General features: G+C 42.4%; 1 protein-coding gene across 1 annotated transcript; it reads left to right on the top strand.

The window, feature by feature from the left end:
* The first annotated feature begins 4374 nt into the window (after positions 1-4374).
* On the top strand, positions 4375-19589 carry CCNG1 (cyclin G1). The gene is made up of 7 exons (XM_082256625.1): positions 4375-4571; positions 8736-8999; positions 12669-12922; positions 13608-13686; positions 14371-14469; positions 17781-17984; positions 18989-19589. The coding sequence occupies exons 2-6, from the start codon at positions 8736-8738 to the stop codon at positions 17970-17972; spliced, it is 888 nt and encodes a 295-aa protein (XP_082112751.1). The 5' UTR covers positions 4375-4571; the 3' UTR covers positions 17973-17984; positions 18989-19589.
* Positions 19590-22723: the final 3134 nt, after the last annotated feature.

Raw genomic sequence — 22723 nt, 5'->3', positions numbered from 1 at the left:
TGGTACCCCCAAAAGTGTAAAAAATGTCAGTTAGGGGTCCGATCTGTCCGCCGCAATGTCGCAGTCCTGCTAAAAAATCGCGGATCGCCGCCATTACTAGTTTAAAAAAAAACAATAAAAATTACATAAATTTCTCGTAGTTAGTAGCTGCGATAACATTTGCGCAAACCAATCAAAATACTTATAGCGATTTTTTTTTTTACCAAAAATATGTATCAGAAAACAATTGGTCTAAAATGTTAAAAAATTTTGATTTTTACATTTTTTTTGGGGGGGGGGGGGGGGTTGGATTTCATATAAAAAAAAATGTGAAAAATATTGTTATTTTTTCAAAATTGTCGCTATTTTTTTGTTTATAGCCCAAAAAGTAAAAATCACACAGGTGATCAAATACCACCAAAAGAAAGCTCTATTTGTGGGGGAAAAAAATACATAAATTTAATTTGGGTACAGGGTCGCACGACCGCGCAATTGTCCGTTAAAATAAAGCAGTGCCGAATTGCAAAATATGGCCTGGTCAGGAAGGGGGGTAAAATCTTCTGGTCTTAAAGCGGTTAAAAATACGCTCATTGAGAATTTTTTTGTCAAAGACATGTAGCTAAATACATTTTGGCCTAACTATATGACAAAAATTGAATATATTGGATATTTTTTAACTGTCAAAGTAGAAAAATATTGTTATTTTTTCAAAATTGTCACTTTTTTTTATTAATATTGCAAAAAATGAAAAACCCAGAGGTGATCAAATACCAACAAAAGAAAGCTCTGATTGTGGGAAAAGAAGGACGTAAATTTCATTTGGGTACGGCATTCAGAGATGTATAGTAACTAATTAGAACTACTTCACTACTGTACTTAAGTACCGAAAGGCAGTATCTGTACTTTCCTGGAGTAGAATTTTTTTCTCCTACTTCCACTTTTACTTCACTACATTTTTTCAATGATTTCAATACTTCTACTCCGATATTTTTTTTTTTGTGCTGCATAGTTACTCGTTACAATTATAAAAATTACCACTGCCAGAACAGTACATGGCAGGTTTCATGAAGCTCAAAACATGTGTATTATCAGCGCATAAGAAAATAAATGCTACTGTATGTATAAATAAAATCTGCATTTGAAATAATAAAAAACAATATGATGTTCAAACTTTTGACTTCTTTCTTTAATAACTACATAACACAGTACTTGTACTTTTACTTTCAGTACTTGAGTAGCAAAATTTTTTAAAAAAAACTACTTGCAATACTTAAGTACAAAAAATGTAGAATACTTTAGTACTTCTACTCAAGTCACTTTTTGATCGAGCACTTCCACTTCTACTCAAGTCACTTTTTGATCGAGCACTTGTACTTTTACTCAAGTATGGGTTTCGAGTACTTTATACAACTCTGACGGCATTGCATGACTGCGCAATTGTCAGTTAAAGTCGCACAGTGCCGAATCGCAAAAAGTGGCCTGGACGTAAGACAGCAAAATCCTCCGTTCCTAAAGTGGTTAAATTACAACTGTTTTATTTTACTTTTAGCCTCGGTTCACACTATGAACTGTTTGCGAATGGCGTAGGAGCCGCAGTGCATTCCTACGCAATTCACATGAAATTCAATTCAGTTTGAATGGGCTCAGATCACACCGTATCGCACCAAAGACGTGCAGGGACCTTTTTTGAAACCACACTGCAACCGGATCGATTGGTCTTTTTGTACCATGCCATCCATTGTAGGCAAACTGTACTGCATTTGTCACCTGCATTTGGAATATTCCGCTCCACTTGTTCACACCCTCCCCACCTCCACTGCCACATTGGGCACTTTTTGTGCGGGAGAGGGTTTTGACAGGTACCCGCTCCCACTTCTGGGTAAGATCGCTGATTGAAGAGCTACAACATTTCCGGACCCTACTCCTTCCCCCCACCACCTTCTGGGACACACAGAGGTCCTAGAAGATGGGGGGACCATGATTCAACTCATGCATGTGCAGTAGGAAAACCAACTGTGAAGCCTGAAGGCTCTCACTGCCACTTTCCCTTACTTACAATGCCGGCGCCTGCACCCAAAGCCGACTGACGAATCAACTCAGGGTACCGACATTGTGGGATCCCTGGACAGGTAAGTGTCCTTGTATTAAAAGTCAGCAGCTACACTATTTGTAGCAGCTGACTTTTCTTTTTTTTTTCCAGACTGGATCTCCTCTTTATTGACACCTGCAGCGAATCTCAAGGGTAGTGCGATTTGAATGCGGCCTGGGAAATGTGTATGGAAGGTGGCGTTTCCTGCACCCCATTTGTGTGAATCTAGGCTTAGATAGAATGCTGAGAGATAAGAACACCTATCAAGTCATTGTTACTGTTTGTTTCCTGGTGAGGGTGATTCACCCTCTCTTAGGCTCGGGTCACACTATTGCGATGCGGGAAGGCTGCGAATTCGCAGCCTTTTCCCGCATCGCACACGCACCCCCGGCAGTTCACACTGCCATATGCGATCCGCTGGGGGTGTCAATGTAATCTTAACGACACCCCCAGTTTGATCGTATATCGCAGTGCGATCGTGCAGTTCGCACAGGATGGGATCGCACAAGTGTGAACCGCTGTGCGATCCGATCCTGATGCGGCTGCAAAAATGCCTCCTGTGCGTGTTTGCACCGGGTGCGATGCGAATTTAGCCATACAAACTGTATGGCTAAACTCGCACCGCACAGCTGATCGCATGTAATGTCGGAGCAGTGCGCTCCGACATTACATGCGAACCCGGCACTCGCATCAGTGTGAACCGGGTCTTAGTCTTAGTCACACCACAAAAATGCACCCCAGATCTGTTCCGGATGCATTTCTGCCGATTTCTCCCGATAGGGGGCAAATCCTTCCGGTCTTAAAGTGGGTAGGCCCAGGCCCTATTTTGTGATTCACTGCATTAATTTAACTGACAATTGCACAGTCGTGCAACGCTGTATCCAAACAAAATTTACGTCCTTTTTTTTCCCATGGCTAGAGCTTTCTTTGGGGGGTATTGGATCACCTGTGCAATTTTTTATTTTTTGCACTATAAACAAAAAAAGAGCAACCATTTTGAAAAAAAAAAAAAACAATATTTTTCACATTCTGCTATATGACATTCCCCAAAAAAATCATTTTTTTTAAACATTTTAGGCCAATTAGTTTTCTGCTAAATATTTTTTTGTAAAAAATAAAATCGCAAAAATCGTATTTTGATTGGTTTGCGCAAAAGTTATCACGTCTACTAACTACGGGAAAGATTTATGTCATTTTTATTGATTTTAATTTTTTTTTAACTAATAATGGAGACGATCTGCGATTTTTTGCGGGACTGCGACATTGCGGCAGACAGATCGGACCCCTAACTGACATTTTTTACACTTTTGGGGTTACCAGTGACATTACTACAGTAATCAGTGCTAAAAATACGCCTGACGCACGCATCGGTTTCAGTGTTAATTTTGGCAGCAAATTTCAATTTAGTTTTAGTCTTAGGACTAAAAATTAGATTTTTCACTCCAGGACCAGCAGTAGTATTTAATGAGTTTGGAAATTGTAGAGAAATGCTTAAATAATGCATTACAAATTACAATTGAACTACACCCATTCGATTATAGATGACTAAAATGAGTTATAGTCGACTAAAATGTAGGATGTTTTAGTCGACTAAAATGTAGGACGTTTTAGTCGACTAAAATATACTGGAGTTTTAGTCGACTAAATACGACTAAAGCTAAAACACGTGAAGAAGACTAAAATGGGACTAAAACTAAAATGCCAATGTTATTATTTATGGTATTAAGCTTTGAGCATGCACCAGTGTTAATTTTGGCAGCAAATTTCGATTTAGTTTTTAGTTATAGTCTTTTGACTAAAATGTCATTTTAGTTTTAGTTGTATTTAAGTCATCTGAATTGTTTTAGTTTTAGTCGTATTTTAGTCGACTAAAATTGTGTTAATTTAGTCGACGAAAACGTTTTAGTCAGTTTTAGTCGACAAAATTAACACTGATCGTTTTCTCCGCTGACGAGGAAGTGATAGAAAATCTCACCAATGGGACACATATGGCAAAAACTGAACCTGCCTTACTCTATCAAAGACAATAATATATATTTTGCCTTCAGATCTATTTTTTTAATCCATTTATATATTAGAGAAGAGGGGGAGGAAGCAGACGAGAGGAAGATTTCCTAGGTGAAGGATCCAGACAGCCAAAATCAGCCTGTGAATGGAAGCACATCTTTCTAAGGACAGTATACACAAGTGCCAGCAGGTGGCGCGTTGTGTCAGCCGAAGTCCGTGGATTGCTGGCATGACAGAGCTGTAGTGCGGACCAATAGCAGAGAGAAGGGGCTGGCTTTGTGCCGGTCTATATAAACATCAGCGGTGGGTTGTCACCCCAGTCAGCTGAGTAAGAAGGTTCCGGAAGGGGACACTTACTTGGGGTGGGGGAAGCTTCATCTAGCCATCGGCCTAATTTCTAGTAGTAGATGAAGAAAGTATTCTTATAGATTTAGAACGTCGGACAAGATTAAACAGGAACTTCTCAAGAGATCGACCTCCCCGCACCCCAGAGAAGGTGAGCCGGGCCCTCTGATTGGACAATCAGCGTTCTGTATAGTGTGCCCCATTCATTCACATATCTGATTACTGGTCTTAGTCTACATTTTACTATAGATTGCTTTGTATGGGGGCTACAGCCTCGCGATGTAAGGAGCTTTTCGTTTATGATCGTGGATTGCAAGCTCTTGGGCACAGGGATCAGCCTTCTGCTGGCTTTTCTTTTGTATTACTAACTAAACTGTAGGTTGTTGTAGATTGCAAGCTCCTGAGCACAGGGATCAGCTTTCGGATGGCTTTTCTTTTTGTATTACCAGCTAAATTATAGGTTGCTGTCGTAGATTGCAAGCTCTTGGGCACAGGGATCAGCCTTCTGCCGGCTTTTCTTTTGTATTACCAACTAAACTGTAGGTTGTTGTAGAGTGCAAGCTCTTGGGCACAGGGATCAGCCTTCTGCCGGCTTTTCTTTTGTATTACCAACTAAACTGTAGGTTGTTGTAGAGTGCAAGCTCTTGGGCACAGGGATCAGGCTTCTGTTGGATTTTCTTTTGGAGTATCAACTAAACTGTAGGTTTTTGTCGTAGATTGCAAGCTCTTGGGAACAGGGGGCAGCATTGTGATGGTTTTGTAGACTAGTAAGCACTGCTGTGTGCTTTCTTCTTCTGTAGAAGTGATTTCCCTCATACCATGGAATTGTATGATGGTGGTGTGACTCCCATATATACGATATGTGACCGATGATCGCAGCCTTGTATCCTCTATGACAGCTTGGTGCAGCGATCAGTTGTTACAATGACAGGGCATGGTGCTTTGTGTCTATGGCAGATCACAGCTATAAAAGGATTTAGAATGATCTTTCTGTGATGTGATCTAATGGAAGGTGTCTGTTGGGTAGATAGGCCTCTATAGTGATCACTATTGGCAGTAGAGGGGACAAGCCTGGGCTTGTCCTCTGTAGATGAAGAAAAGGGGGTGTGGCTGACGGATGAGTCCTATTCGTTCTGTAAACTCAGCGCTGGGCGTGGTTTATGTCATTGCCGTCAGTAGCCGAGGAGGCGTGTCTGCAGAGTGTGCTGGAGTGACGGGCTCTGTTCTCTGCTCAGGCCTGATCACTATGGAGGAGGGGAGGCTGGGCCCAGCATAGGACACCACTGTCAGCAGCTACATCAGCTTTTCCATAGAGCCTGATCATATACTGCAGACTAGTCCATCAGATGAGCTTGTCTGCACAGATGGCCCCTACCATCTTTTCCTGACTCAGAATACAAACATGAGATATATAATATCTTCCTCGACCATTAATATAACCTGATACCAAAACTCTACAAAGTACTGTACTGCATTGTCAAAAAGTAAAACTATCTATAATATACCACTGAGCAAAACAAACACAAAGTACAACTAAACACAACTTCTTTTATTTTTCTACATTTTGGATGAAATGAGATGGATTAGACCCCCCCCCCCCCAAACATTTTTATTGCTGTGCCCCTGTTAGGGAGATTCACCCCCCTCCTATTTGTCCTGATTACCATTATAACTGAAAGTAAAAAAAACCCCCACATTTTGGGTTGTCCCTAGAAATGTAATAGAGGGGAAATCTGCCAATGGGGACGGAACTCTAGTTCTGGGGGCCCCAAGGGATTCCCTTTAATTTGCAGGTATTTCCCCTCACTTCCTGTTTGGCTATGAAACAGGAAATCAAGGGAAATGGGACACAGATATCAGAAAAAAAAAACCCTGCCTTGCTCTATCCATAACGGGGGGCTATAGTTCTACCTTAACCACTTGCCGATTTACGTCGGCAGTCAGTCTCTCACAGGCAAAGTGATGTGAGGCTCTAGGGAACGAGCGCGCAGCTGGAGGCGCGCTCCCACTCGCTCACGGACCCTCCCCCCCCCCCCCACACCGGGAGAAAGGCAGGCGGCTAATATAAACAAAGCCGCCTGTCATTCTTCGGCCTCATGCACACTGGACATTTTTGGAGCTGCTGTTAGCAGCGTCAGACGTTTTTTTTTTTTTGCAGCTGCAGAACGCCCATCCATGTTATTCTATGGCCTCATGCACACATAGAGCTTTTAGGAGCTCCAAGTGGCATAGGCGTTTTACAGTTCCAAAAAAAACCCAGGAACTGTGCGTTCTGGAGCTGCAGCGTCAAGCTGTAAAAATGTCTGACGCTGCTAAAGGCTGCATAACGTTGCTTATCGTGCGTTAAGCCACGTTATATGTTTTTTTTCTTCCATTCAAAATCAATGGTTCCCTATGGGAGCCTATTAATTTGAATGGAAGTCGCACCGCAAGTTGGATCAGGATGACTTGCGCTGTGAGAATCTTGAGGGGGAACTCCACGCCAAAATGGGGAAAAAAACAGCGTGGGGTTCCCCCCCAGGTTCAAAACCAGGCCCTTCGGGTCTAGTATGGAATTTGAGGGTAACCCCACGCCAAAAGAACGGCGTGGGGTCCCCCCCAAGATCCATACCAGACCCTTATCCAAGCATGCAGGAAAGGGGAGGGGGCGAGCGAGCGGCCCCACCCCCCATGGACCATACCAGGCCACACGCTCTCAACATGGGGGGGTGTGGGTGCTTTGGGGCAGGGGGGGGGGCTCTGCACCCCCACCTCAAAGCACCTTGCCCCCATGTTGATGAGGACAAGGGCCTCATCCCCACAACCCTGGCCGGTGGTTGTGGGGGTCTGCGGGCAGGGGGCTCATCGGAATCTGGAAGCCCCCTTTAACAAGGGGGCCCCCCAGATCCCGGACCCCCTCCCTATGTGAATGGGTATGGAGTACACTGTACCCCTACCCATTCACCCCATAAAAGGCAGTGTATGTAAATAACGACAGGAGACGTTTTGAAGAGTTTATTAAAAATCTTCATGCGATCTTCTCCGCTCCGGTCTTCTCCTCTCTGCTCTTCTTGTCTTGTTCTCTCCGCTCTTCTGCCCTCGCCCCACGCCGTTTTTTTCCCCATTTTGGCATGGAGTTCCCCCTCAAGATTCTCACAGCGCAAGTCAGATCATCCTGATCCGACTTGTGGTGCGACTTCCATTCAAATCAATAGGCTCCCATAGGGAACCATTGATTTTAAATGGAGGCAGAAAAAACGCTGCTAAAAGCTACGTGGCCAGACGTGCAAAAACGCTAATGGAAAAAGCTACTGAAAGCACGTTTAACAGCTGCTTTTTCCCGGCGTCAAGAAACAGCGCTAGTTTTTATGACGCCCTGTGTGCATGGAGCCTTCCCTGTTTAACAGCAGAGATCATACAGTCCTGCTATGTAGGACCGTTGATCTGTGCTGTTACATGAAAAGCCACATCCAATCACAGTAAGAAACACGCCCCTAGGGACACACTTAACCCCTCCTTCTCAAATAAAGTTAACCCCTTCCCTGCTAGTGTCATTTTTACAGTAACAGTGCATACTTATAGCACTGATTACTGTAGTAATGTCACTGGTACCCCCAAAAGTGTCAAAAATGTCAGTCAAGGGGCCGCAATGTCGCAGTCCCGCAAAAAAATAGCAGATCGCCGCCATTACTCGTTAAAAAAAAAAAAACTAAAAATGACATAAATCTTTCCCTTAGTTAGTTAATGCAATAACGTTTGCGCAAACCAATCAAAATACGCTTGTGTCGCTCCTATTAGAACGGGTCCGCAGCTTCCCTATGGGAGGCGACCTACGGCGACCAGGTCGCATCACAGGTCGCCTTAGTGTGAACGGGGGCTAAATATTGTGTTTTTTTTTTTTTCTGTCAGTCTTTGAGTTGTGGCAGAGCCCATTTGCACATCTGCACATGTATGAGACCTGGTAGCAGCCCCGCCACCCAACTGCCCTCCCCACTCTCTGCTCATAGAAATTGATTGAAAACAGCAGGACTCAATACAGGGAGAGGAGAGAGCCCGCTACAGACAGGCACAGTGCTGGATTGAGTGAATATTTGTGTTGGGTATTTGGGTATGGCAGATACATACTGTGGTCCAGACTGGACCAGTGCAACTATGTAAAAACCCATACCTGGAATTCAGTTTTAAGTTGGTGATGCCATCTTGTTAAAAAAAAAAAATTGGCTTTTTTTTTAGTCGGACCCAATATGAATGTAATGTGCAATGTAAGTCCAGAAGACAGTCTTGAATAGAGCAGAACAGTGCTGAATCTTTTTTTAAATTCTGTTTGCATTTTCAGATGATTGATACGCTTGTAACATCAGAAGCTCAAGACCTTCTTCACCAGCTGAACTCACTGTTGGAACAGGAGTTCAAATGCCAGCCAAAAGCTTGTGGTTTGCGGCTGATTGAAACGACGCATGACAATGGCCTCCGGATGACTGCCAGACTTCGTGACTTTGAAGTTAAAGATTTGCTTAGCTTAACTCAGTTCTTTGGTTTCAATACAGAGACCTTCTCCTTATCTGTCAACCTTCTGGACCGGTTTTTAGCTAAAATGAAGGTAGGCCATTTGAATCTGTGAAAACAAAGTAACAATATATTGTAAAGACATCAGTAGTATTGCATTGCTGTGTTTGATGTCTGTTTAGTAGCGTTCAGCTGGCAATACACTAGCAGCATTGTTAGAAAGTGTTCATTATAAGAATGTTCGTTTTGATTACCAGATCATGAAGAAAAAAAGGGGGGGGGATTAGGGGCTGTTCTCCCCTTATGAACAGTCCCAAGAGGGGGAAGGGAAGGAAAAAGGAATAGGTACTTTCACGGTACCTTGGTTCAATAGATACTCACATGTATTCAAATCTTTTACAAAATGTTATTCAAAACAAAATATTTACAGCCCATTCACACTGATCCGACTTGGACCGCGACTTGGTCAGCCTGACAAGTCGTGCACCGTCGCGTCCCATAGTGTAGTACAGGGAACGGTTCTAATAGGAGCGAAAAAAGGGTCCTGTACTACTTCGGGGCGACCTGGAGTACTTGCATAGACATTAATTTTATGAAGTCCGTGCAAGTCGCACCGAAGTCGCGCTGCACGCGACTTCCCAGGTCGCCCCAAGGTTTAGTTTAGCAATAACCACAAATAAAGGTCCCAGAAATATTTCCCTCAGGCATGTGTGACAAAGTGACATGAAGCTCATGCAACAATAAATCATTTATATACATACACACTTTTTTTTTTTTTTTCAGTTAGCTTTACTGCTTGCTCATTGGAGGCCAATAATAAAAATGATTATTCTAATTTTTTTTTTTTTTTTTTTAAGAATTTGTTTTAATACCCCTTTACACTGTTTTGTGGCATTGCTTATGAAAATGGGTATTGATTTTAAATGGCGTGCCAAAGCACTGTTACCCTAGTTGGGAAGCATCCACATTGCAGAGCACTACAATATGCAAAAAAAAAGGTTGAATGATTTGTTTCTTGCGTGCTCTGCCAGCACTTAAAGCGGAGTTCCACCCAAAAGTGGAAGTTCTGCTTTAAGGACTCCTGTCCCCCTGACATGCCACATTTGGCATGTCATTTTTTTTTGGGGGGGGGGAGGGAGCAGGTACCTAGTTTTGACAGGTACCCCTTCCAAAGCATGTGTACTGTGCACCCAGCTGTGAAGCCGCAAGCTGTCTCAGCCGGATGCTCACACTAGTGATGCCGGGGAGAGCCGAGGGAAAGATCCAGGGCTTTGGGTGGCCACATTGCTGGATCGTGGGATAGGGGAGTGTGTGTTTATCAAAAGTCAGCAGCTACAAGAAGTGTAGCTGCTGACCTTAAACACAAACGGCTGGAACTCCGCTTTAAAGTACAATTCCAGGTCTCAGTGCACTTTAATAGTTAGTTTGGGCCAAGCTGGCTCAGATGAAACTATTTCCATTACAAAATAATGTAGCTGCTGTGTTTGCTGTAATGCTCTGTAGTAGCATTGGATACACACAGTAAGTGGCCTGTGTTTTGGCAGCAGTAGGAACGACTTTCTGTTCTGTACACAATGTGCAGCACTACAATGCATCAGCACCAGTAAGCAATACAGCTCCTATTTATATACTTAAACAAAACTATTCAAGGTGACAACAATGTTAGACGGTCATAAACTCCAATGCACGATCCCCCTCAAGGGCAGGGAACAAATATACAATATGATTCCTTAAAAGCTAGTACATTCCTCCCATAGAATAATCAAAACTGTATACAGATACTCAGACACCATGGATTTATAATTTATCCAGCTTCCCCACACCTTGTCAAATTTGGCTGGTACTCCTCTGTTGGCATATGTAGCCTTGTACAAAGGTAATGCAGGGGCTACTATTTCTTTCCATTATTTTCCTTGCATAGTAAAATCAGATCACCATTGTAGAGCTAACGGGTGAATTAGGCCCAATAAACAGATCTCATCGAAGGGACGAATACTTATAGTAGGGACCAACCTCACGTTGTACAACCTCCAACCAAAATTGTTGAATGGCTGTACAATGCCAAAATATATACATGAAATCTGCCCAGGGAGAGGCGCATCTCCAACAGTTTGTGTGCGGAAAATTTCCCACCAATTTAGCAGGGTTAAAATAAATTCTATGGAGAAATAATATTGTATGAGGTGACCTTGTGCTGACACCAATCTAGAAAAGATTATCCCAATCGTCCCTGTCTAATTGTGAAAAATCAATCAACTATGCATTGCGACAAAATGAAAGAACGTTGGGTGTAACTATGAATAACTGTTTTCATATAGTGGATAGGACTTTGGTAAGGCTCTCATTTTTTAAGCAAAGTTTCTAGCTTGCTGACCTTCATGCTCAGACTAGAAGGAGCCAAACTGGGTATAAGGTCTAAACTGGATGTATCTAAATAGAAGAGAGTTGGGGAGCTGATATTGACTTTTTAATGCATCAAATGGTAGGTGCACCCCATTCCCCAACTGTCTTGATCCCAAACTTTGTCCAAAGGATGGGGTCAGGATAAGAATAAAAATGGGGCAGCTGGGGATTTTTCCACAGTGACATGTGGGGGACACACCAGTCTGTCTTTAATTTCAAGTCGCCTCAAGCAACTTTAACCACTTGCCGACCGCCGCCTGACTATATACGGCGGCGGTCAGCCCCTCCCAGGCAAAGTGACGTACCGGTACGTCACTAGCCTGGGAGCGAATAGGGGGCGAGCGCGCGCCGCCGGAGGCGCGCTCCCGCTCGTACCCGACGAAGCCGGCGCATGTGACCGGCGGACCCGATGTCCGCCGGTCACTCGCGATCGTCGGGTAGAGAGGGAGAAAGGCAGGCGGCTAATGTAAACAAAGCCGCCTGTCATTCTCCCCTGTATAAAAGCACAGATCACTCAGTCCTGCTATGTAGGACCGTTGATCTGTGCTGTTACACACACAGCAGCATCCAATGACAGTTAGAAACACGCCCCTAGGGACACACTTAACCCCTCCCTCTCCAATAAAGTTAACCCCTTCCCTCCCAGTGTCATTTTTACAGTAACAGTGCATATGTATAGTACTGATTACTGTAGTAATGTCACTGGTACCCCCAAAAGTGTCAAAAATGTCAGTCAAGGGTCCAAACTGTCCGCCGCAATGTCGCAGTACCGCAAAAAAAATCGCAGATCGCCGCCATTACGCGTTAAAAAAAAAACAACAAAAATGACAAAAATCTTTCCCTTAGTTAGTAAACGCAATAACTTTTGCACAAACCAATCAAAATATGCTTATTGTGATTTTTTTTTTTTTTTTTTACCAAACATAGGTAGCAGAAAACAAATTGGCCAAAAATTTAAAAAAATTTTGATTTTTACATTTTTTTGGGGGGGGTATTTCATATAAAAAAAATGTGAAAAATATTGTTGTTTTTGCAAAATTGTCGCTCTTTTTTGTTTATAGCGCATGATCAAAAATCGCACAGGTGATCAAATACCACCAAAATAAAGCTCTATTTGTGGGAAAAAAAGGACGTCAAATTCGTTTAGGTACAGCGTCGCACGGCCGCGCAATTATCCATTAAAGTCACGCAGTGCCGAATCGCAAAATACCCCCTGGTCAGGAAGGGGGTAAAATCTTCCGGGGCTTAAGTGGTTAAAGTGCAATGAATAGTGTGAAGGGGACCTTGTGTTACTACTTAGAGATTCAATTGAGCCGGGAAATGCACTTAAATACTCTTCTTCTTTACTTCATTTTTGTAGGTGCAGCCAAAACATCTAGGTTGTGTTGGCCTTACCTGCTTCTATCTAGCTGTAAAAGGCACAGAAGAGGAGAGAAATGTCCCCCTGGCAACAGATTTAATCCGAATAAGCCAGTATAAGTTCACTGTGTTTGACATGATGCGAATGGAGAAGATTGTGTTAGAAAAGCTGGGCTGGAAAGTGAAAGCCACAACTGCATTAAACCTGTTACACCTATACCATTCCCTCATTTATGAGAACCTGTCTAGTGAAAGGTAAGCTTTTCTTTTTGTAAATAGAAAAAAAAAAAAACATAAATTGTCTTGTTAGGTTCAATTATATAATCTTGGTGCTTATAGCAGTTTGTGGCTACACTGCTTAAAGAATTCCTATATGTTCAGTTTAACGATGAGTCCATTCACACTAGCGCGACTTGTCAGGCGACTTGGTCGCCTGACAAGTCGCGGTCGGTCGCTCGCCATTGAGTAGTACAGGAGCCGTTCTAATAGGAGCGACACAAGTCGCTGCGACTTAGAAAAAGGGTCCTGTATTACTTTGGGGCGACCTGGAGGCGACTTGCATTGACTTCAATTATATGAAGTCCGTGCAAGTCGTGCCGAGGTGTGCACCGCGACTTCACAGGTCACCCCACAAAATCCTGTCGCGGCAGTGTGAATGGGCTGTTATTCCTAAACTAGCCATTTATTTTAGCAGAATGTTGCATTATTTAGCAGTCCAAATATGTATATAGTGTTCCTAAAAGGGTACTATACTGGGTTTAAATTATATAAAAAAAAAACAAAGCTCCCAGTGTTAGGGTACTGTAGTGGGCACTGTGCACACCTACAAATCTTGTTGGCATGAGGATTGTCACCTAATCTGATTAAAACTGTCCTAAATAAGCATGATCACCATGTTTGGTGTATTTTTCTTCATGTATGTATTTTTTGTTCATTCTAGGCAAAAGCTATTTACATTAGAGAGACTTGAAACAAATCTGAAAGCTTGTCACTGTAAGATTGGATTCTCTAAAGCAAAGGTGAGTCATTTGAAGCGTTAGGACATACAGTATCCTATACATATAACTTGTAGATCACACATTTGTCAGTGACTTATAATTGATGCCTTGACTAAATACTGGTTAGTAACCAAATAATACGTTTTTTTTTTCTTAAAGGATAAGTTCACTTTAAAAAAAAAATGTGCATTTATTATTTTTGTTTCCGGAGCCTGGAATACATTGCACTAGTGATCAGCAGATCGCTGATGCCATGCAGGTCTCCTGCACACTGTCAGTGTATCGGCTTACATACCGTACGGGTAAGGGGATACTCCCCAACAGGAAGACTCAATGAACTACCACAGCGCCATGGTAGTTCATAGAGAACTACAAGACGTCAGCCTGTCGGGGCTTGTAGTTAATTCAGACACATGGAGCTGTGTGTCTAAATGACGCCATTGTGTGGGCGGAGCCCTGAACAGCTGCATGGTTTTTCAAATGGCAGTTAGTACAGGGAACTTCTCTTCATACTGCTGATGGGGGGGGGGGGGGTGCTAGTGGGCAATGGCTGCAGCTCTGGAACATGTTCTACCCTACGATGGGGGGGAACAAGTAACCCAAAAGGTGAACTTATCCTTTAGCTACAAGAAAAATCTGCAGAAATAGTCAAACATATTATACCGCACATTTTACAAATCAAGCTTGTCTTTTTCTCTTGCCCAGCCCTCTGTGTTGGCCTTGTCCATTTTGGCTGTTGAAGTTCAGGAACAGAAGTTGCATGAACTGACAGATGTGGTAGAGTCTCTACAGAAACATTCCAGGGTAAGATTATATTGACTAAAGCTGCTAAACTCCCAACCACTAAATATGCAGTTGTAATACATATATGCAAACTGTCTTGCCAAAAGTCTTCATTTCTTTAACGCTTTAGTCTCAGCACCATTTTAAAACTGCATTGGGGACAGGTCTCCCCCTCTTTTTTTTTTTTTTCTTTTTTCTTCTCCTTCCTTCCAGGTGCTATAATGGTTGGGAGTGTGTGTGCGTGTGTTTGTCGTGTCGGCTTCTATATGGAAGTGATATGAGCGACTATGAAGCCATCTGAACACTTCTACAACAGCTGCAATGATGTGTACCTTCCAAGCCCGTTCATAGATCTGCCTTTCTGTGAATGGACCAGGAAGTGATGTCCTAGTGCTATCATTCTCTGGGATCGTGGCTTAGGGAAGCAACTGATGGAACACGATCTCCATTCTATTAACTGCAGTGGAGTACAGGGGGAAACATCCAGGGTCTAATAAAAACCTGTCACCTATGCTATCACATGGAGGCTATTAGTCCCCAATGTAATAGCAATAAACATGTAAAAAGTGTGTGGGGGGTGAATTTTAGAGACAAAAAATAAAAAAAAATGAAAGCCCCCCCCACATACACTTAGTGAAAATGATGGCTTTGCTACACAATTCATAGCATACACGCTGGAGTGAGTAATTGGACACCAAAGCTCACGGTTGGCTCTAAACTGATGACCTGTAGGGGCTGTAAAGCTTTTAAAGCGTCGCCTATGGAAAATATAGCGTACTGAAGTTTAGTGGTGTTTCACTGGCGTGCACAATTAAAGGCTCCATTCACACCTGGGCATTTTTGAGCGTTTTTCAGCTCCAAAAACGCTAAAAAAAAACGTTCCAAAACACCCAACAAGTAAAACACCATTCATTTAAATGACCCCTGTTCACATCTGAGCGTTTTAACGCCTGTAGCTGAAAAAAAGTACACAAGCTTCTTTTTGGGCTGATTACCAGCGTTTTTGATAGATATCAATGCCTGCCTCCAAAAACGCCTGAAAATCGCGGTAAAAACGCTACGCTCAAGTGTGAATGCAGCCTAAGGCTTGATGTGCTGGGTATCTACTCGGTGCAATTTCCTTTTATACCTTACCAAAAAACTGGGTAATTTATTGTGTGCCCTAAAATGAACTTTGGTTGGTGTGTTTTTTTTTTTTTTTGAGCTCAATAACAATGTGCTAATATTGTGCAACGTAAAAAAAGTTTTTTCTAGGGTGGCTACGTTCTTAAATATGTTTGAGTGTTTATGTACGCTTTTTTTTTTTTGCACGCATTCTCTAAATGTGCGCAAAAAAAGTAGGGAAAGGCTCTGGGACTCAACTGGTTAAAGCAGCGTAAACTTCGAGCACCCAATCGACCAGGGTGGCTGCTATCGTAGCACTATTCGCAACCTCAGCTGCCACCCTTTTACCCCCTCCAATGCCACTTTCTCTTTGGTTCATTGACGGACACAGCTCCTGATTCTTCTTAGCCTATGGGTTATACTGTCTCCTACAGGATTAGGACACTAGGCAGGAAAAAGCTTGACTATACGCCTATGGGCAGTCCCAGGGGGTATACACCCACACTCAGCTATAGGCACTCGTTTTTTTATTTTCTATCTAGTCAGGAGTAAGGACTTTGTTTCTTGCTGGGATCTCTGGCAATTTTTTTCTTTTCATTTTTAGATGGATTTTTAACCATCAACTGCCAGACTGGGCTACAGACTGGATGATCTCAGATCCAGAGGGTCCCCCCAGTTTGGCCAGTGAGCGCGCGCAGGCCTCAGCTTAGCGCTAGGTCGGCTGCAACATAGCCCCACTAGGCGGGGACTGACCTGCGAGGTAAACGTCTCGGTAGGGCGCATAGGACCTATGCTGGGCTGAGTCACAGCGCTCTCCTGGCCGACAACCAGCCACATCCAAATTGAGTAGTGGTCTGTCAGGAGAGGTGCCCACCCTGTTTCTGGTATGGTAAGTAGCTGTTGTACCCCCCCCTAACTTTGAAGGGTTTCTGGGGTGGACGTGGGCCCCTCCTTGGGATGGTGCGACCCCCGAGTCGTCACTGTAGGTCTTCAGGCTCACTGGTTGGGAGCTATGTTGGGCGGCCCCAGTGAGGGTGGCTGCAGCCACTACCCTCCTTTTGGGCATCCGCCCCCCCCCCCCTCTGCGGCCCCTGGGTGGTAGGCTCCGCTGAGGCTTGCGGCCAGGCAGCTGGGCATCCACAAATATTTAAGCCGCGGCCAAGTTGGCCTCCGTTGGGGGTGGCCCCAGTGAGCCTGGCTGGGTGAGTGCAGCGGCTGGCCTCCACACAAATTGAGGCTGCAGCTTGCGGCTCACTAGGCCATGCGGCCAGCTTGGCACCTCCCTTGGAAGGGATTGGCGCTGTGGGGGCAGTTTAATTTTTGATGGCAACCATGCCGCCATTATTGTGGAGGGCACCTACCGCTACGTCTCTTCCATTTGAATGAAGACCTTGTGCTGCTTTCTCTGTCCCAGGCCTAAACATCCTAAGGAAATTGCTCTGCATTCCCTGGATGTGGTTTGGGTTCAGGGTGTACCTGCCAGCTATAGAGTCAGACTCGCTATTTGTACTCACGTTTGGACCTCAAAGGGTTGGCCCATTTCTGCTGTGACCATTTCCAAATGGATCAGACAGACACTGATTCAAGCCTATTCAATTAGGGGTCAGGTTCCTCCTTTCCCTGGTAAGGCACACTACTAGGGCAATTAGTGCCTCCTGGGCCTTCTGTCATCAGGCTTCAATGATGCAGGTTTGCGAGGCGGCCATCTGGTCGTTTGCGTACACTTCCCATTTAAGAAATCATTCGCAAATGGATTAACATACCAGTGTTTAAGAGTTCATATGCAAGAGGTTTTTTTTTTTTTTCCCCAAGCCCTGGTTGAGAATGGCTGCTCTATACAGATTACTCTTTGGTACAGTCATTTTTAATTCATACATTATTTTCCAGTAATTGTTACAGAATGCTGCTTTGTTTTTCTCCAGTGAGTTACTTTTGGTTCCTTGGAAAAATTACCATTATTGTTTCAGTAACTTGACATTATAACATATAACATAAAATGTATTCTTATTCTAACATAAAATAACAGGGGTTTTTGTACTTTGGAAGCCAGTTAACTTTCTCTACAAGTGCACTTAATCTGTCAGCCTGCAAAGGGAATCTGTGAAAATAATTATCTTGCCTGATGATGCTTTACATGTTTGCTTTAGCACAATTAGTGCTTCATACAAGACTACTTGTAATTAAGACATTAAAGAAATAATTTGTTTTACTTTTTTCTCCTCCCCCAGATCAGCAGCAGAGACTTGTTTTGTTGGAAAGAGCTTGTATCAAAATGCCTTGCAGAGTATTCTTCAAGCAAATGTTCAAAGCCAAATGTACAAAAGCTAAAATGGATTGTATCGGGTCGCACAGCAAGACAACTAAAGCACAGTTACTATAAGATAGCACATTTACCCACAATTCCAGAAACTGGCTCCTGATGATGTTTGAAGGTAATTGTTTAATATTTGGCTTCTTTAAATCAATGCTCTGCACCTTGAACCCAACCTTATTGAAGCCTCAGGCTCTCATGTGCTTCAAAAAATCATAGAAAACGCATGGAGGTTAGGGGGGTAGTGCCCCTTATGGACCAGCCACTGGTGATCATCACCATCCCACCATCAGTATAGGGAAAAAGCCAACAATTAGAGTTTATGCAAAACATACACAGTCATATTCTCAACAAAACCTACCACCACCCATGTAGAATGAGGACCTTGATAAAAAAAAAAGGGGGGGGGCATAGCTCATGTAAATCTATTCCTCATTAATCCAGTCTTCCAGGAAGACCCTCCTAATGATGAGCTTTTATAAAGGTTTAGGCTGACGAAACATACGTGAATATTTGTGGCCAGCATAAGGTTAGGCATCTATATAGATGCCTCCACCCATGATAAAAACATGTGGATGAACAAATCTCCCCTGCTGATGACTATTGCATACCAGAATACATGAACAGTACCTGTATAGGATTCAGTCACTGTTAAGCTGATATCTCTTCAGCCCATCTCCTTCTACAAAAGTCACATAGTTAGTCAGGTTGAAAAAAGAAGACACAAGTCCTACTAGCTCAACCAATAAAAAAAGAAAACACAACCATACAATCCCATATACACAATCCTATACCCACAGTTGATCCACGGGAAGGCAAAAAAATCTTGCCGAGCCAGCTGGTGCCAACAGGGCTCCCATGGCTTGAATTTCTGCTAAATCACTAGGAATTGGCCAAAAATTCAAGCCATTTATCGCAGACTTGAGTAGTTGCCCTATTTCACCTATATGCTTTTAGCTTGCAGTAGTTTATTACTTGGACGCAACACGTTGTCATTTATTACAGCTCTATTTATTTTATTTATTTTTTAAATTCATTTGCATATAGATAATGCACTAACATGTATAATATGTTTATTTTGGTACATGCTAACACATTTATTGTATGTGTTCTTTATCTACACAGGTTATACAAGTGGAAAGGGCATACGAATGGTGTGATCATAATTTTATGGACTTTTTGAGCACTTGTTTGGAAAGCGCAACTGTGAAGCTTAAAGAGAAAATGGCAGCTAGTTTTTACATTTTTCTTAAGCATAAAACCTAAAAAAAAAGTTTTAGGTAGAGAAATATATACAGTTTGAAGACATTTCCTAATGTATATACTGTGATAGAGAATGTGAAAGCACACTGTTTAGTGCGGCTATATAAGCAGAACTTCTTCAGAGTAGTTCATCTACAAGGTCAATATTGAGAAGAGACAAATTTGGCTACATAAATGCTTTGTGAAGAGAGGGAGGCATCAAAGGACTGCTGCAGTTTTTTCCTCTGTACATGCCTTATTAGAAATATTACAGGCTTCTCTAGAGCCAGTGCATTGAGGTAGTCTTCCCCACTCCCCTGCAATTCTCACCTTTTCCTGTAGACATGTTGCACAAAATTAACATAATCCAAGTCTCTATAAGCAACAAAAAGTGAAAACTGATGGTATTCCTTAGTGTTACAGGAGGATCTAATGCAGAAGTTTTCTTTTAAGTTATTGTAAAGTATCCCTTGTGATATAAAAAGTAGATTCAAGATCAAAAGTCACAATTGCTATTTGATGGATATGTTTCCATTATGCAAAACCAACTTTGTAGTTCAGCTTTAGTTATTTTAAAATGTCTGAAAACTTTGTAAAGCATATACAGTTGTTTGTTTGCAGTGACTTGCACTCTTCCCGCTGTATAGCTGAGCAGAAAAATATATAAAACAGTCTACTACTGAGTTTAGCTTAAGAACCCATTCACACTTAAGCATTGTGGCAACCTGCATGTTTTTCATCCATTGTGTTATGCTGGCAGCCCATTCATAATAAAAAGGGCTGCCTTAACGCAGTGCACATCAGTAGTTGCTATAACCTGCAATAATGCTGAAGTGAAAATGGGCCCTGATAAAATCGGGTCAAGAAAATGACACTACTATTTAAATCAAGGATCGACAACATTGGGGTTACTCAACTCCTAAAGAATCTAGCAATGCAAAATGAGTACAGAATGTTTGCCATCTTTGATCTAAAATGTAAACCTAATAAGTCCCGTGTTTCTCAAAAGGAGGAAAAAAAAAAAAAATGCACTTTACTTTTTAAATTAATGTTTTATTGTGACATTGCAGTGCTGAATATTTATTCTAAATCTGCCTGTCTGCTAGTTTGGAGTTCAAACCTTTGAAACCGTTGAAAAATGTAGAGCACTTGTTTCTGAACAAGGAAGATTAAACTTCTAAACACAACTGTCTACTCCTAGTGAAGGGTAACCTCTGCTGTTGTGGTCAATAAGGGCTTGTGTAGAATTTTAGGTACAAACCTTTTTCACAATTGTTAAAAAGACAAAATGGCCTTCAGGTTTGACGTTAAAGGTTGGCGGTGAAACCATAGCTGTTAATTTTTAAACTTGGTAGCGATTTTCAGGCTTTGTTTGTGTTTTTATTTCTTTCCCACAAGTTTTGTTCTCTGATATCGCGTCATGTTCTCCAATTTCTTATGCATCACACCTGGTTTAGTGAAGCCATGGTCTGCTAGGCAGTGACAAGTGAATCGGACAATATCTTATTTCACTCCATTCTCTTGATGAAGACTAGTTTCTGTACATGACCTGAAACCCTTTCAATGCCAGAAGGGAGACAGAAAAAAAGCAGTGTTAAAGGCCTTTTTGGTACTGTCCTCATTTGTGAAAAATCTGTTAACGGAAGATTCTTGTAACTAGGGAATTTTTGGAACTGAAGTATACGCTGAGTAGATGTACCAAATGTCACCAGTGAATCTGAATCCTTAGGGAAAAAGCAATATGCAGATGTAACTCTAGCCTCCCTTTTTATATCAGTTTTCCTACTCACATTTTCATGTGTTTTTTACAAAAAGTACTTTTTAATAGCTAGGTGTAATTTAGGGTTTGCATATGTATGTGGCGAAACCTAAAAAAAAAAATAATAATTTGGCTCCTACGGTAGTTAGAAAGCACAACCAGTTGGCATTACATATAGCAGCCCAGAACTCCTAAAATTTGGAGTGCTATATACTGCAAATGAATGGGCAATCTTCCTGATTGGTGGTGCTAGCCTTATGCCTTCCTGGCGAGTAAGCTTTCGGCTCTTTCACACCAGCATAGTGGGCTAATTCACTGTACGCAGTATTGATGTGTTGCAGTTTCATTTTCAATGGCTGGTACATTACAATGCAAGAAGTGTTGCACAAAAAAAAATGTCCACAGTTGTACTATGAGCACTTTACTGACCAATAGTAAGGCAGTATCTGGAGGAAAGGGTTGGTTGCTTGCGGTACAGTGTAACCTGAGTTTTGGGTAGAGTGGATCTAATGCAGCACATAAGGGCTAACTGATATTAACTGCCATATTACATTTTTTTTTTCTTCCCCCACAAGTCCAGCAGAATCATATCTCCCCATGTACACCTATGCTCTGATGTAGTCTGATATAATGAGGATGGGTTTTTTTTTTCCTACAAGGCTTTTTAAATGACTGCTCAGTAAAACTGCATATGTAGTTTAACCTTAAAGTTCCCCCCGTTGTAGCATATGTTCAGTATGGGAAATGCTATGTGTTAACCTCAGACAGGCAATGTGTAATTTGAGAGACACTGGTGAATAGCATATTACCCATCACTAGATAAGCTGCTCGGTGATAGGTCTGCACATTTTGGAGGGCTAAAATAATGCAGCAACATAAACAGAAAGTGCCTCTGTTAATTAAGCAATGTACCTTTCAATAAATGTATTGAAAAGAACTTGGTGTTTTTTGTTTCTCCTTCTTTTTTTTTTTTTTTCGTACATTTAGTAACTTCATTTTGAGGCTCGTTTACATGGACAGTGAGGCAATGTGTGCTCGGGGCTGCTTACCCTAGCACCTGTCACATTAGGAGGAGCAGCTTTGCCCATACAGCCGCTGTGTACTAATGCGTTGCCTGCACATCTAGATGTGCTGCAAAACCGCTTTCTCTTTCGTTCATTGATGGACACAGCGCTCCATATTCAGAACCATAGGGTTATATTGCCCCTACAGGAGGACACTAGGCAGAAAAAAGACTTGGCTACGCCTATGGGCAGTCCTGGGCGGTATACAGTATCTCACAAAAGTGAGTACACCCCTCATATTTTTGTAAGTATTTGTCATTTCTTCAGTGTTGTCACAAGAAAAGATATCTTTGCTACAATGTAAAGTAGTGAGTGTACAGCTTGTGTAACTTTGCTGTCCCCTCAAAATAACTTCACACACAGCCATTATTGTCTAAACCGCTGGCAACAAAAGGGTTTACACCCCTAAGTGAAAATGTCCAAATTGGGCCCAAAGTGTCAATATTTCTCTATCGTTCATTGACAGACACAGCTCCATATGTTCTTGACCACTGGGTTACGCTGACCCCTACAGGAGTAGGACACTAGGCAGGAAAAAGCTTTACCGCGCCTATAGGGCAATCCCTACAGGCATACACCCACTCACTGTGCTATAGCCCTCAGTTTGTTTCTGCCTAGTTTAGGAGTAGGACCTAGTTCCCGGCTGGGACGTCGGTCTTTGCTTGTCTTTTTTTAAAGGGAACCTTTGTTAAAAATGTAATTCCTCTATGGTCCATCGACAGATGCAGATCTTATGCTTCTTCACTATTTGGTTATGCGCCATCTACAGGAGTAGGCTAGGCAGTGAAAAGTTTT

Source organism: Pelophylax lessonae, assembly GCF_965119305.1.
Source record: "Pelophylax lessonae genome assembly, chromosome: 4".
NCBI lineage: Eukaryota > Metazoa > Chordata > Amphibia > Anura > Ranidae > Pelophylax > Pelophylax lessonae.
Note: the sequence above shows the minus strand (reverse complement) of the source record. Positions and strands in the feature narration are given on the sequence as shown.